This window comes from Paramacrobiotus metropolitanus, unplaced genomic scaffold (genome assembly GCF_019649055.1).
Source record: "Paramacrobiotus metropolitanus isolate TYO unplaced genomic scaffold, Prichtersi_v1.0 Parri_scaffold0000033, whole genome shotgun sequence".
Lineage (NCBI taxonomy): Eukaryota > Metazoa > Tardigrada > Eutardigrada > Parachela > Macrobiotidae > Paramacrobiotus > Paramacrobiotus metropolitanus.
The window spans coordinates 816,432-831,183 of NW_026570253.1; the positions used below are offsets into that span (position 1 = coordinate 816,432).

Here is a 14,752-nt window from a genome sequence, read left to right on the forward strand (position 1 = left end):
CTACTTATTAGCCGGGCGGGCTCCGTAGTCTACACTCTGCACACAAAATTAGCGTCAAAATTCAAACTGCGGTCGATATGTCGCGATACCGGGAAGTTTGAGCGCGCAGTAATTGTTTTTTATCTAGGATATTGAACAAATCTATAAGTCTAGTACACGATCTCCTGTTCTGCTTTCTTCACAGATGTTTTAGGCGCGCATTTCGCATTGCCCATTTCGTAATACCATGGTAATACTACCGTGGTAATCAAAAATCATTTTGTCAGCATTTGTATTTTATAATTTTTTACATTTTCTTTTTGAGATTGAAGTTTTGCATTGAGCGCCATTCAAATTAGAGTGATTTTTTAGAATTCGTCTCCTGCGTCAGATCAGACTGAAATGCTTTCATAAGTTGTTGCAGTATCCATGAATATAAGGGTGGTATTCATTATAATGTGAAAGTTTCCTGAAATCAAAGCTGACGCTCTGTTCCTTTCTTGCGGTACTTCACTCTTCAGCACAAATTGCAAGTGCAGCAGAAACCATGCCAACCATGCCAAACGAGGACTGCATGGACATGGAAGTGTGCCAGGAGCCAGCCAAACCTGATCCAGTTGTGCGGAATGAATGCGAAGAGGAATGTCTTGCAGTATCTTCTGTTGGGAATAAACAGCAAACCGAGATGGTGGCCACAAAAGACCCTATTTGCGAATGTGCCGTGCTGCAGGATAAAGTTGTTGTCGACGAGTACAAAAGGCTTGATAATTGTCAACAGGTAAGTAAAAACAAGCGATTAATTTTTGTACCTTGAATTCACTTTAGTAGCTTGTCGATACCTGCATCTCATTCCAGATAAGATAATGCGGAGACTTTTCGAAACCCGTGTGAAAAATTTATAATGCAAAATATTGTATTTGTCGTTGTTGATTGATTTTGGCATATTGTCAGTAAGTGCGGAATTTAGTATTTAACTTCTACAAAATATATTAAGAGTCACTCGGATCCATTTTTTCACTGGTAGTCTGGTACATTGCTTCTGAAGAGAATCTAACCATTATATTTATGTTTAATAGCTCACTGATATAAAACATTCGTACATAAATTTTTTTGGTGATGAGCATGTTAGTGATGAGCATGTTACAAGCGCTCCTACAAATTCTTGCATCCAGATTGCACACTTTGGTCGTTAGTGGAAATCGGTGAATTTTTTTTTAGTTTTTGAAAAATTCTTTTGTTACACAGCATTTTATCAGCGAACTGAATGGGATTCTGAATTCCTCTCAAACTTTGTTCAGCGGAAACTCCTACGAACAAGTGCGACAATCAAAGGAAGCATCCCGAAAGATTGGCGATGGGTCACTGAAACTCGATGCTTTGCTGAAGTATGGTGGCTTTCTTTATGTTAATGCTTTCCGGGGTACACCTTGTTTTTCTCGCACACCTGACAGATTGACCAAAGGTCTCCACCCGACGTGTTCCCAGGCTCCAGTTCAACGTGCAGACGATTGTGCTTCGCCGGAACTCTCGGGTTTACCGCTTTGCCATGACATTGCCGACGGTATCGCTGAACATTTGGAGGTGCGGGTGCATTTCTCGTGCCTTTCTTATTTCTCCATCCCTGTTACGAAAGCTCGTTTAGCGGTGCATTGTTTGCAGTCTTTGTATTCTCGTCGAACCGCTGGGCCGATTCAGGAAACGAACAATTCTTTAATTTCCAAAGATCTACCAGCACCTGTGATTGTAAGAATTGTTTTGAGGGAGATTGTCTGCGTTTTAACTAATACGTCTTGCCAGGCGGAGAACATGGATACTGTGGATGCTGGAGAGAAAGTGGAGGAAGTTGCGAATGTGCCAATTCTTCCAGAAGTAATGCTCAGTTAGCTGTTTTCATTTTTTTTTATTTCTAACGGGTTATCTTCCATGCGATAAATTGATAAAATACGACATGTTTGCAATTGATATCGGTTTGTTTGAATTGGGTCGATATCTTGCAACCCTGGCACACCCTGTATTTTGATTATTCTCGTTTAGGAGCCTGTGCCGTCTCCAAAAAGCCAAGCCAGTGAGCAGACGGAAAGTACGGAAAACGGCAAAGAAAACGATGCGAAAAAGCGCAAACATCGCGATTCGATTACCAATTGCAACGTATGGCTTGGTTTTTATTCTGTTCTGCTTGCGATTGATTACCTTTGTTTTATATGTAGATGGAATCTCTTTTACCTGCTGATCTTACTGCGAATAAATCGCTTGTTCCACTGGAAACTCCGGTAACCACGCTAAACAGTCATGTATAATATTTGTTTATTATTACTGACACCGGTCGACATTTTTAGAAACGACGCAAACCCAACCGCCTCTATAACGACGACAACCCATATCCACTAAAACAGCTAGCAAGAGAGTCTTTTATAATTGTCGCTGAGCCGAAAGATGTGTGCATCTTTTGTCTGGATGACGTCTACCATCCGGACGATGATAAACGTTTGTTAAAATGCCATGGTCCTTGCCGGCGCACTTTCCACTACCAGTGTTTCGATGTGGAGGACGAAGTCAATCCAGCAGAATATCGGTGTCGCGAGTGCGAGAGTGGTCAGTTCCGTACATGTTTTCTTTTCATGTACATTGGTTCCTGTTCAAAAGTTTCCTTGAAATTGCCTTGTAAGAAGATTGCAGCAGATATAATATTGACAACTGTGGCCTGATTCTTTAGGGCTGCGAAAATGTTTCATGTGTGGCGAAACGGACGAAAATTTAGTGAAATGTCCCATAGCGGAATGCGGGCACCATTATCATTTTCACTGCCTAATGGGTGCTAAAGCCGATCCGACCACCAAATTGACACAGTGCCCACAACATTCTTGCTACACATGCCGTTTAGCCGGACGTACTCCAAAGATGCCAAAAATGGATAGACTATTGGTGAAGTGCAACAAATGTCCGTACGCCTGTCATTTTAATTTCATGTGCTGTCCAGCGGAAGTTCTCGTCTGTCCCGACAATCCAGCATATTTGACGTGCTGGAAACATACTGATAACCTGAAACAGGTCAAAAGCAAGCGCGGACCAAAGAGTAAGAAGAGAAGCTCTGCTTTCAGCCCGAGCAGCACCATGGCAAAGAACTGCCTGTACTGCCATGATGGTAGGCCTTCATTCAGCGAGTGAAAAGTGGTTGCACTGAAATGCAGAAAATGTTAAGTATTTAATTTAGTGCGTGTTGCAGGCGGTACATTAATGGTATGTGACCAGTGTCCATTTGTGGCTCATCAGAGCTGTCTCCAGCTGGATACGGTTCCGGATGGTCCGTGGAGTTGTCCGGAATGTACGAAGGGGCGTCGACCGATGCTGCTGGATATTGTCTGGCATAAGTGTGGCATGCACAGGTATTGTACTCAAACATGATATCTACAATATATCTATATACGATAGTTAATAACTTAATACGTAGTATTATGATTATTGTGCTGCTTATTTATTGGCGCTTTATTTTATTGTACTTCAGAGCAGTGTTGTGAAACAAACTTGTTCAATTACAAATTTTAGTTCTTTACATGTACACATGTACCTGTAAAGAATTGAAATTGTGTGTATAATCCCACTCCCCTAAACAATGATAATGCTAAACAACGTGTTCTCCCACTAAACAATAATAATGAAGTGCGGTTTTCTGATATTTGTTTCGGTTTTTTGTTAATCTTTTAAGGGATTTGGCCCGGTACATTACTACATAGCACTGTGTTCATGTACAACCCCTGGAACTTTCGCTGTTGCGCACTCCCAAACACTTTTTTGCATTGCTTTATGGTATTTTGTAGCCAAAAAAATTGTGTACGTAGGTGTGAAATCCGTTTTCGCGCGCAACATCCGGTTGCGGAGTTATGAGGGCAACAAAATTCCAAAAAGTTTAAATGCACTCAGGTGTACCAAAAGTCTGATTATGGACCGATCTTCTTTAAATTTTGCTCGTAAATGCGCATAATCATGAAGATCGTTCTTACACCGATCCACTGTTCTAGCGTGTTTTTCAAATTTTAAAATGAATTTCGAAAATTTTAAAATTCATTTTAAAATTCGAAAAAAATCGTGGAAGTCTGAATCCGTGTAAGAACGATGTTCATGGTTATGGGCATTTATGTGCAAAATTTGAAAGGGATCGGCCCATAATGAGACTTTTGGTACACCTGAATGCATTTAAACTTTTTGGAATTTTGTTACCCTCATAACTCTGCAACCGGATGTTGCGCGCGCAAACGGTTTTCACACCTACGTATACAAATCTTTTGGCTACAAAATACCATAAAGCAATGCAAAAAAAAGTGTTTGGGAGTGCGCGCGACAGCGAAAGTTCCCGTGGATGTGCACGAATTTGGTGCTATGTACCGGGCCAAATCCCTTAAACGTCAACAGATTCTTTGCATTTTTTGTTCTAGATAATGTTTCACTGCAGAACATCAATCGCGTGTTTGTTTTTAGGATATGGCCGTGTCAGATAGTACCGGAATCATTGTGCCCACCGGTAATCCAAAAAAGCCATCCAGGAGGCAGTGCATTTACATTAAGATTTATGGGGACTAAAGAGTTCACGTATGCGTCGACGGCCAGCGTCCTTCCGTACGAAATCTACGATCCGGGCTGGAAAAAATCCAATTCAAAGGATAAACGTTTTCCGGAAGGTAATTTACTTTTTATTTTTGCGTAGTGTTAATTTCATTTATCTAGCAGCAAACATCAATGGAAAAGATGCGGCAGACGGGCTGAGCAAACGTATTGCGATGTTTTTCAGTTGAATTGGCGTTTGAGTTTATGAAGATTGGTGTAATACATTATGTGATTTTCTACGGTTTTGGTTAGTGCAGTACTAGATCGCTTAAAATAGTTGTTTTTCTATATTTAGTTTTTCGGTTGTCGACTACTGGTAGGTTTCTTGAGTATTGTTGCGTAAACAGGTCTGAGAGAAGCGAAGCAGAAAGGCGAGGAACTGCTGCGAATCAAAGAGGATTTTATAGCCACCAATTTTCAAGGAGTGCCTCCAGTTTACAAAGCAATTAAGGTGCGTGTTGAAGACTTGTATCTTTCCTACACAGAAAATGAAGCTTAAGTTTCCAGGGGAATTTTGCCGTTTTACCTGCAAAGTATGGACGTCAATACGGCAAGAAGAACGCAAAACGAGGACGAGCTGATAGTTTCGAGGACGATAATGTGTGCAATTGCACCTCAGACGATCAGGATCCCTGTGGGCCGTCATCCGATTGTCTTAATCGTGGTATTCATTTTGAATGTGATCCAAAAACCTGCCCAGCTGGTGCTAGGTGCGGAAACCAGCGGCTTCTTAAGCGGCAGTATCCGAAACTGAAAAAGTTTTACACTGCTGATCGGGGATGGGCTCTGCGGGCGGAAGAGGACATTCGTGAGGTACGTCGTTATCACGTGATTGTATTACTTTTGCAAGGTACTATGACGTTTGTAAATTTGTTGTAGAAAATGATTTATATACTGTAATTAAATTTTTAATTATTAAATCCGTACTGCAGCGACAGCAGCCAGCTGAACTCTCTTGAGCTCTGAAACATTAGCCGTAACCTATATGAGGCTGTTATGTGGATGTCAGATTTCGGTTGCGGTTAAATGCAGTGTACTGCATTTGTGTGTGTAACCGTAAATTAAGTAATAGCAGCGAGTACTTAATTATTTTTGAGTGGAAATGATTTACGCAGCATATGGCTGGCGGTGTTAGTGCTTGGACATAGCGCCTAGCGGTACAAGAAAATGCACGTTGGCGTGCATTGGAAGACCGAAGCGTAGCAGCTTTTCGCTTGTGCGTGTGATAACTAATTTTTAACGTCCTACCAGTAGCACCCTTAACATTAAGATTACCATTAATTTTAACATGGCAACATAACCAGCCAGCAATATTTTGTAATGACCGTAACGGACAGTGGCGGCGGACACAGACATTTTTGCATTGGCGCTGAATTAGAGGACCTTCGCTACGCTCCGGTCGATTATACTTACAATACGGTATTGACACATCAGCCTTTCTGTAAAAGATACCTGTAGATATTGTAGTTTGTAATACTGCTTACAGTACTTATTATTAATTTTTACAAATTTTACGTGGCACATTGTAATTATATTCCGAGTTCATGAAAATGATCGTAAAAATGGCGTACAGTGATTAAGCCCCATTGAATAGTGCCGGTTAAGGCTGATGGCATAACTGTGCTGTGGCAGAGCATACACTGGCTGCAGTAGACTCGGTCTTCCGACGTCACCGTCCATTGGCCCGCCGCCGGCATGGTTGCGCTTTGGCGCCTGCACTCTCTGCACATTACCTGGGGACTTTCTCCCGAGATAGTTGGAAAATGAAATTTCCCGTTTTAACTCGGATAGCCATCTGACCAAACGCCTGGTGTTACAGTGTTTAACTGTGTGGATGGCTTATATAGCACTTTATTTGCGAAATATGATAAATAACTTCTTCAGTGTTTTAGCAGTCATGATTTTCGAAGAATTCAAGGCGTTAACATATCGTTCGATATTTTATTGCAATCGAATAATTATTACCGGCATTATCAAGTGCCTAGAACGTCAAAAAGCAAAAAGGTTGTCCTATGAGCGAAGTTATCAGTGTGCAGGAATTACTGATTGTTTATACTGAACACTGCTTGGCGTTTGCTAGTAAAATCCACTTGAGTAGTATAGGGGTGCAGTACTTACTCGTAATTTTTGTTGGTACGGGATATATTAAACCGGAATTTGAGAAAGCACAAATTTACGGAAGAAGTACTGCGTGTGATAGTTAAAGATTTTTTTTTGTTTCTTCAGCGCGAAGTGGTGATCGAATATGTCGGTGAAATCATCACAGTGGAGGAACGCAACCGGCGTATGTGTGAAAAGTTGCAGTCGGGCGATATTAACTTCTACTTCCTGGATTTGACCAAAGGCCGTGTAATCGACGCTGGCCCTAGCGGAAACCTGGCACGTTTTGCTAATCACTCCTGCGATGCAAATTGCACATCGGAAAAGTGGGAAGTGGACGGGGATACGCGGATTGGTCTGATTGCACTACGGGATATTCACAAAGGCGAGGAGATCACTTTCGATTACCGATGGGAATACGAGTGTGGCGTGACGTGCCGAGAGTGTCTCTGCGGTGCGGAGAAGTGCCGCGGCAAAATTGGCGGAAAGACGTACGTGTCCAAAGATAATTCGGCGGAGAATTCGAGTGTGGGAGAGTGATTCGCGTCCGTGGATACGTATTTCACTTTTACCACGTTGCATTTTTGAATTTTTTTATTTGTTCAAGAGTATTTTGTGTGGCGTTAATTTTCCAGAGCTTCTCAGGGTACGTTTCGTGTATTTGTATATCGTGGTGCAATGTTTTACTGCATAGTTGTGTAAGTGTTTTTCTCTTTTGAGTTACTTTTTAAGTTTTTTTTGCATACGCCGCACGTACAGAAGTACGATAAGTATTGTGCGAGTCGTCGCAATACTTAAGTTTTAAGTAAATAATACGCAAGTCGTAAAGCATTGAAAAATTCAAAAGTCAACCCAAGACGCATCTACGGTTGGGCATGTACGTAGTAAAAGTTAAAGGTACTTTGTAGTACGGTATGGGTACGTAGTATTAGGGCGGCCCCATAGTCAACCGTTTTCTGAGACGGAGAAAAAGTTTCTCGACGGGACGGTACTGACCGAGTTTCCGTGGTCACGGATTTCCCACGACACGGTCACTCCGAGTCGGAGTCTCCGACTTACCGTCCCGTCGTTGTGTCCGAAAGTTGTTGTCCGTACTTCGGCTATACGAGTATTCTTTTGACTGGAAGTAGTTAGGCAACCGCCCGTTGCAACGGTTGGAAGTCACCGCCCAGAGCGGTTGAAGGCTGCATTATGGCAAGCCGGCATTAGGCTTATGGCAAGCCGAGTATTATAGTAAGTAATGGGTCGTCTTTATTGGGTTATTCGAGTGAACATTGAATAGAAACAAAATTACGCGTCACATCATTTCAGTACATAATACACTTCATCCAATCTCTTACCAATACAGAACGTTTCCTGAACACAAGCAGCATTACCCCGCATCAAAGCTATACTGATTCTCTGCTTCAGGAATAGAGTGGACCGTTTCTCCTGTGTCCTCTCATAAAGCATCTTACCGAGCGTAGACATCTTACATTTAGATTCTTTACTCCACACGCCCATTGTTTCAAAAACCAAAGCAGAGAAAATAAAGTTAGCCCGTAGATATGCGTGCTTATTGTTTTTCTTTGCCTCTGCCATCGTGGCGGCCGCGCCGGCTTCCTGGGACGTCTTGGCAATGTAAGAAGTAGCCATGGTATCCGGGCACGTTACATCCCAAACCCAAGATCTGCCCTGGCTAAAGGGGACTGAGGTCATACCGTCCGGTCGTTTCAGGGTATCGCGGTACAGTCCTGGCGGCTCCAGAACCGAAGGGATGCTGGCCGAGCCACACGCGCGATGGATAACATCTCTGATTTCGTTGTGACGGGAAATCTTCGCTTTAAGGCGCTTGCATCCCAAACCGTGATATCCCCACACATCAACAATGCTGCCGCATTTGCACCGGTGTTCGACACATACTGGAGCGCCGATGCGCTGCGCAATCGATATTCTCACTTCGGTATTTGACAACAAGGTACCAAGGCTTGCCACTGGAACCGCGTTGAGCCACAGTCCAGATTCGGGCTGGGACACGGCTAGCAGCCGGGCTTTCTGATTAACGGAGTTGGTTTGACGTAATACTGCTTCTTTCTGCATGAGAACAACCGGTGTGTCCCAAGCACGCTGAGTAAGTAATTAATTTTGGTAATAAGTATTAAGTACAGTACATGTCGACTACGAGTAGCGGAGTAGGATCATGAGTAAAGTCTTTAAAGACTTATTGCAAATTTGCAATAGGTCAAACAACATTTCAACAAGTAATTATGCACTTTATACTGCATAGTTTGTCAAATCTGAGAAACTAAATTTTTCATAAACTTTCAATTTGGCAATCTACCCACTCACGGTAATTTTCAGCACAAAATACCTCATTAGTAGCTTTCCATATTTATTGTTATCCCCAAAAGCCTTGCACTGTTTCACACAGCTGCTCTGAATTCCGAGTTATTCGGTATTATTTTTTTTATACTGCTAAATGTTTTACGAGGCATTTTGCTACAATTTAATAAGCCGATGTAAACTTACGTAAACTTTCCAAACGGCTCACAGATGGAAAATCATGTACTGTATAATTTGCACCGAGCGCGAAGCGCGAGGTGCTGCAATTAACTGATCGTCAAGACTACACGCTCCATAGCAGAGTACATACTTCCACAGCAGAGTTGTCTGACGCCAAAAAGCGCGTCACCGTCACCTCTTTCCTATGGGATATGTGGAATTCCACAATACTGATTCCATTTCCAGTGGTACGTATCACTTCAAGTGGTACTGGAAATGCGTAACAGATCTGTGGCTATTGCTCGCGCTCGGTGCAATAATGTGGTTATCAACTACCGCTAGTATGTACTAACTTACAAAATTTAATACGATATGGAAAAATGTACGTACAGATGTAATTATTAATTTTTAGTAATTAAAATGTCTGTTTAACAAAAAGGGGTTGTGTTAGATGTGCATTTATGTAATAATTAGTACATATGTATACGTACATGATACTGTATAAGTGTATTAATAATCTGGGCGTCCAGGTGGGCACTGCGCAGTGGCCGCTTGGACAGACGTATGTATGATTGGGCGAAAAAAACGGAGACTGTATTAGGGAGGAGCCATCCTCTCCTACACCGAAGTCGTCGAAACCACGAATTTCGACGTTTCGGTTTCAACACGACCATGTCCCCTCATAGTCATCCGTAAAAATGGGACGGAGAGTCGGGGAATGGTGTCCTCATAGTTACTGTACTGTTACCCTGCACTTGCCGAAATTTCGTCCAGTGTCGCAGTTAGGTGCTGTATGCCGTCTATGTGAATCGTGATAGCGATCGTACAACGTACGCCTGGCTGCACTAGCGAAACTTTCGGCAAGTGCAGGGTAACAGTACAGTATTCGAAATTTGGACACCTTTTAGTCGAAACTGCCGTTTTCGGTGAACTATGAGGCCGCCTTTAGGTAAGGTTGGGCATTCCAAGAGAAACGTCCCTTTGGAATGGATTTTGGATTGGAACGCGGATTCCAACTTTGGAATCCAAGATATTCCACGGATTCCATGGAATGCGTTCCAATCCGCGGAATTGCAAGGTACAGTGAAGTTGAACAAATCACGACAACGACAACTCCCCACTGCCCAGTGAACAAATCTCTACCGTGAGTGAGTGACCGAGCCACCACTATTCAGTAAACAAAATCGCTAAATAAGTGAGTAACCGAGTTAAGAGTCCTTGCCTAAGAAGTTTTAAAATAACTGCTAAGGCGATTAGTGCATTTACTAACGAATTAAATGAAATTATGTGTTCAAAGCGGCCGTGGATCACAAGAAACGCGGAGGCGACGCCGCAAGTGTTTCTTGTAACAATAACAATGTGTCTCAAAATCTGAGCAGCAAAATCGAATTTCTGTTAAACGTTTCGAACAATTCAGAGCGCATATAAAAACATTTCCATTTCCAACAGAAGTGTGTAATTGTTTGCAAATTAATATGGATAATACGGCAAAATATGGGTTGCGAAATAATTGTCTTGTGATACGAGTAGAAGTATGCATGATATTTTATGAACACCGTACTAACATAGCGCACATATTCGCTGAAGCTGTTCTTTAAGTTTTGGGAAGACTGCATGACTTGTGAATAATGTCTGGGAGCGGAATGTGATTGCGTCAGCCTAATGATCGTTTAGTCATACAAGTAGTACTGTATTATTACCGTAGACTTCACAATCGCTACCGCTACAACACAGTGGGGCTGCCGTACACTTAAAGGCGGTACAGCGGCTTGGTCCGACGTGTACGAATGAAAACTGTTATTAGTAAAAAGAAGCGCGCCACTGCCAGCCGCGCATCTTTAATTCCCGAAACAATTTTATTTAGATATAACTCGTTAATCTTTATGACGTCTTGTGTGTTCGTGGGTTATTCCTCATTCCATAATCCATACTATTCCCGCTCGAGCCGTATTCTACCAAATGTATAAGACGACTATCAGGCTATCAGCTTTGTTAGGTGTTCCTAAGGCCTGATAAGTTGGTGAGATTATATTTTGTGATAGCTATGGGCTTAGAGATTAGGCAATCACGTTGGGAGTGGTGATTTGTGTGTTGTTGCCTGGAGATGTGATCGCCTCTGTTTTGGCGTCAGCGATTTATGCTTCGTGTGCTTGCGGTGGTGTTGATCGCTCGGGCAGTAAGTCATGGTGTGATCAGCGCACTTTACTCCAGCTGGGGTTTCGCTGAGATAACAATCGTAGACTTGCCGTCTTAGAGACGAACTTGATATGACTGCCAGGCACCTTTTTGCAGAGCCTCCACACGCTCACTCAGCACACTCGTCTTCCTTCTTTTGCATTCCGCTCTCTCAAAGTACTTTACCCGTAGTGTACACCTCTCTGTAAAAAAGTGTCTATTCTACACCGTGCTTATTACACTGTTCACCGAACCTCACGACGGCGGAGTTCAATGATGCTTTCTTGGTTTAGCTCTGCCTTCGGGGAACCCCATGCCATGGCGGATCCCGTCAAACCCTCCCCGGTGTCCGCCGCCGGTGATGCCCTGCGCAAGCAACTCCTCCAGGCGCGCAGCCAATCCAAAGACCCCGCCGTCGCCGCCGTGGAGGATGTGCCGTTCAATCCGCCGATGCCGTGGTTCGGAATCGACATCGGCGGATCTCTCGTCAAACTGGTCTACTTTGAACCGGAAAACGTCCTCCCCGAGGATGCGGCCTGCGAGGTGGAGCAGACCAAGATCATTCAGCGCTACCTGACCAGCAACAAAACCTACGGCGACACCGGAATCCGCGATGCGCACCTGGAGATGCGCGGCGTCCCCATCAACCACCACATTGGAACGCTGCACTTTATCCGCTTCCCCAGCAGTGCCATGGAGAAGTTTATCCATTTGGCTAAATCCAAGGGCCTGTCAGCGCTGACGACAACGGTGTGCGCCACCGGGGGTGGCGCGTTCGCCTACGAGAAGACGCTGCGACAGGAACTCAATTTGGAGTTGCATAAATTCGATGAGTTGGACTCGCTGATCAGTGGGATTCACTACATTGAATACAATCACCCCGAGGAGACATTCACCTTTGAGAATCCCCTGGATGAGGGGCAGTGCAAACGGGTGCCGCACAGTATCCGCGATCTGTATCCGTATTTGGTTGTAAATGTCGGCAGCGGTGTCAGTATTCTGCTGGTGGAATCCCGCACGAAATACCGCCGAGTTTGGGGCACGAGTATCGGTGGGGGAACGTTTATGGGGCTGTGCTGCTTGCTGACAGGATGTCAGACGTTTGAGGAGGGGATTGAGCTGGCGGCCAAGGGCGACCATCGAAATATTGACAAACTGGTAAGGGGAAATTGTTTTTGGTTGTTGAACATGTTTTACAGTGGTGTTAATTAGATCTCACTTTCGTATACGAGCGACTTGAGCAGATGTTTGTGAACGGGTGTCAGTTTTCTTTTCTAAAATTGACAAGTTGTCTTCGAATGGTTTTCATTAATTAGCATGTTAATATAAGTATCTGTAGAAGAGTTTCGCTGTAATCTAGACTACACGTTTTGCAAACTTTTTCAAAAGCACCGATCGTTTAATACCTTACGTGGCTGCTTGTTGATCCATATCCTGAGTTTTGGCATTTTGCCGATAAAACTGGTCTGTTCGCAGAAAAAGGGACATTTGGCTTTTGCCATTGATTTGGTACAGAAATATAGCAGTCAGTGGCTTGTGGTTTTGCTTGTTTGAGATGACTGTACCGCCGTAAGGACGTTTTGTCAGCTGAATGTCAATTTGATAGATGGATGATGAATTCGCTTTGTTGCGCTATCTCGCATACTTTTGTGGCCTGCTCTGTCTTTCGTTAATTAAGTTCTTTTATCTGTGGTTTTACTACTGATAAGTTTGTGAAAAGTTCACGTTGTTGCTGAAAATTAAGTTTAAGTTGTAAAACGTCATAGCGTTTTATTTATGTGTAAAAAGTAAAAACACTATTGTGTAGATGCAGCATTATGAAATATGGAACACTGGTTTGACAAATTGTACGCCTTCTAGTGATTAGCAGTGCCAGTGTTTAATATCTATGCTAATGTAATATATTGTTGTAGAGTAGTTGATGTACGAGTAGCACTAATAACTACTCTGGTATGTGTTTTTAAGTTAAGTAGTTAGATTAGGACAAAAGTCGAACTACGATTGCAGGGTCAGAGATAACATGGCTTACTTTTATACGAAAATATTCGTTTCTTCGTTTTCACAAATGTGTTTACAGATGGTGGTTTCAAGCCTTTTTTATTACTGTACATACCTTTAAATGAGAGAATATTTAGTAATTATGTGCTGTTGATAGTTGTGCGTTACGTTTTTCCTGCTTGCTAATGAATTTAAATTGCATGCGATTCTAACCGTCAGTAAATAACGTTTTACTGCAGACTATTAGCAGCATTTACAATTAGCAGCATTTGTAGAATTTGTTCATATGAATCTATCATAAACTGTCGTTAAACAGATAGGGTATTGCAGATTTAATCGCAGACTATAATTAGTTAGTACTTACTTTGATCACTTTTGCCAGATGGCAAGGACATCTCTATTGGCTGACCTTTATCGGTTATGTAACTGACACTAACTGTTATATTTTGAAATTGTAGACTAGACTAAAATGGGTACAATTTCGTGTAAAGGTCGTGTTATCGTATGTTCTTGTTTTTTTTTTATTATTTATGAGCGCTATCTCATTTACTGCTTCTCCAAGACTGTTAAAAAGATATATATATATATACATGGCACTACTCGAGCAGCTATAGCCAACGGGGATATTAATTAAGAACTGTATTATGGTGTGTTTTTTTAAGGTACGAGACATCTACGGCGGTGACTACAGTCGTTTCAATCTTCCCGGCGATACGGTAGCAAGCAGTTTTGCTCAGATGATGGATCCGGAGAAGCGGAAGACTGCCCGCAAAGAAGATCTGGCCCGTGCAGTGCTGGTCACTGTGACCAACAATATCGGTTCCATTGCTATGATGTGCGCCATGAATAACGGCGTCGACAAAGTGGTCTTTATGGGCAACTTCCTCCGCGTCAACGCGATCTCCATGAAGCAGCTGGCCTACGCCATGGACTATTGGTCCAAGGGCCAATGTAAGGCGCTATTCATGGAACACGAGGGATATTTCGGTGCCGTGGGCTGTCTGCTGGAGTACATGAATCTGGGACGGATAAACCAGAACAGTAGTGATGCAAAACCAGTGTAGACTACAATAAATTTGTCTGTGAGATTAGCACAGATTAAGTAGTTGTCTCTTCTGACCGGTAATCTGTGCTGGGTTAATTTATTGTGAATTTACAACCGTGAGCGGGGATTTTGTGAGAAAGGTCGTCGTGGTGTTGCAGATGTTTTAGTGTTTTTAGCCGTTGATGTTTTTGTAGATGTTGCATGCTTCCATTCGCTCGGGTATTTGTTGTGAATTATTTTTGTTTAACAAAACTTATGATTTAAACTGTTTATTAAGCAATATTTGGAGGAGACTTGTAATAAAAAAGTTGGTAGTTCCTTGCAGCAATGCTACGACATAAATAAGTACTTACTGCTAGCAAAAAACTTACTGGT

The 14,752-nt window shown here is 42.7% G+C and overlaps 2 protein-coding genes across 8 annotated transcripts; both read left to right on the forward strand.

Annotated features, from left to right (window-relative positions):
* Window positions 1-108: 108 nt before the first annotated feature.
* Window positions 109-7,500, forward strand: LOC129589027 (histone-lysine N-methyltransferase NSD2-like). Its single transcript, XM_055483492.1, has 14 exons — window positions 109-757; window positions 1,225-1,364; window positions 1,431-1,560; window positions 1,639-1,722; window positions 1,777-1,848; window positions 2,014-2,127; window positions 2,187-2,249; window positions 2,316-2,571; window positions 2,693-3,121; window positions 3,203-3,362; window positions 4,453-4,652; window positions 4,926-5,029; window positions 5,086-5,391; window positions 6,805-7,500. The coding sequence occupies exons 1-14, from the start codon at window positions 527-529 to the stop codon at window positions 7,216-7,218; spliced, it is 2,703 nt and encodes a 900-aa protein (XP_055339467.1). The 5' UTR covers window positions 109-526; the 3' UTR covers window positions 7,219-7,500.
* Window positions 7,501-10,010: 2,510 nt separating this feature from the next.
* Window positions 10,011-14,695, forward strand: LOC129589073 (pantothenate kinase 3-like). Of its 7 annotated transcripts, XM_055483576.1 has the most exons (4): window positions 10,930-11,335; window positions 11,452-11,511; window positions 11,628-12,492; window positions 13,995-14,695. In XM_055483576.1, exons 3-4 carry the CDS (start codon window positions 11,653-11,655, stop codon window positions 14,394-14,396), a joined length of 1,242 nt encoding a protein of 413 aa, XP_055339551.1. In that variant the 5' UTR covers window positions 10,930-11,335; window positions 11,452-11,511; window positions 11,628-11,652; the 3' UTR covers window positions 14,397-14,695. The 7 variants fall into 7 exon arrangements, with proteins under 7 accessions (XP_055339548.1, XP_055339549.1, XP_055339553.1 ...); XM_055483573.1 differs by lacking the exons at window positions 10,930-11,335; window positions 11,452-11,511 and adding an exon at window positions 10,011-10,303; XM_055483574.1 differs by lacking the exons at window positions 10,930-11,335; window positions 11,452-11,511 and adding an exon at window positions 10,013-10,237.
* The last annotated feature ends 57 nt before the right edge of the window (window positions 14,696-14,752 follow it).

Excerpts from the sequence above, each read along its gene's own strand:
- LOC129589027 (XM_055483492.1), top strand. The coding sequence starts at position 527 with ATGCCAACCATGCCAAACGAGGACTGCATGGACATGGAAGTGTGCCAG. Across the intron at positions 1,365-1,430 it reads AAACTCGATGCTTTGCTGAA|ATTGACCAAAGGTCTCCACC; the intron begins GTATGGTGGCTT and ends CACACCTGACAG. Across the intron at positions 5,392-6,804 it reads CGGAAGAGGACATTCGTGAG|CGCGAAGTGGTGATCGAATA; the intron begins GTACGTCGTTAT and ends TTGTTTCTTCAG.
- LOC129589073 (XM_055483573.1), top strand. The coding sequence starts at position 10,146 with ATGGATTTTGGATTGGAACGCGGATTCCAACTTTGGAATCCAAGATAT. Across the intron at positions 10,304-11,627 it reads CCAGTGAACAAATCTCTACC|CTCTGCCTTCGGGGAACCCC; the intron begins GTGAGTGAGTGA and ends TTCTTGGTTTAG. Across the intron at positions 12,493-13,994 it reads ATCGAAATATTGACAAACTG|GTACGAGACATCTACGGCGG; the intron begins GTAAGGGGAAAT and ends TGTTTTTTTAAG.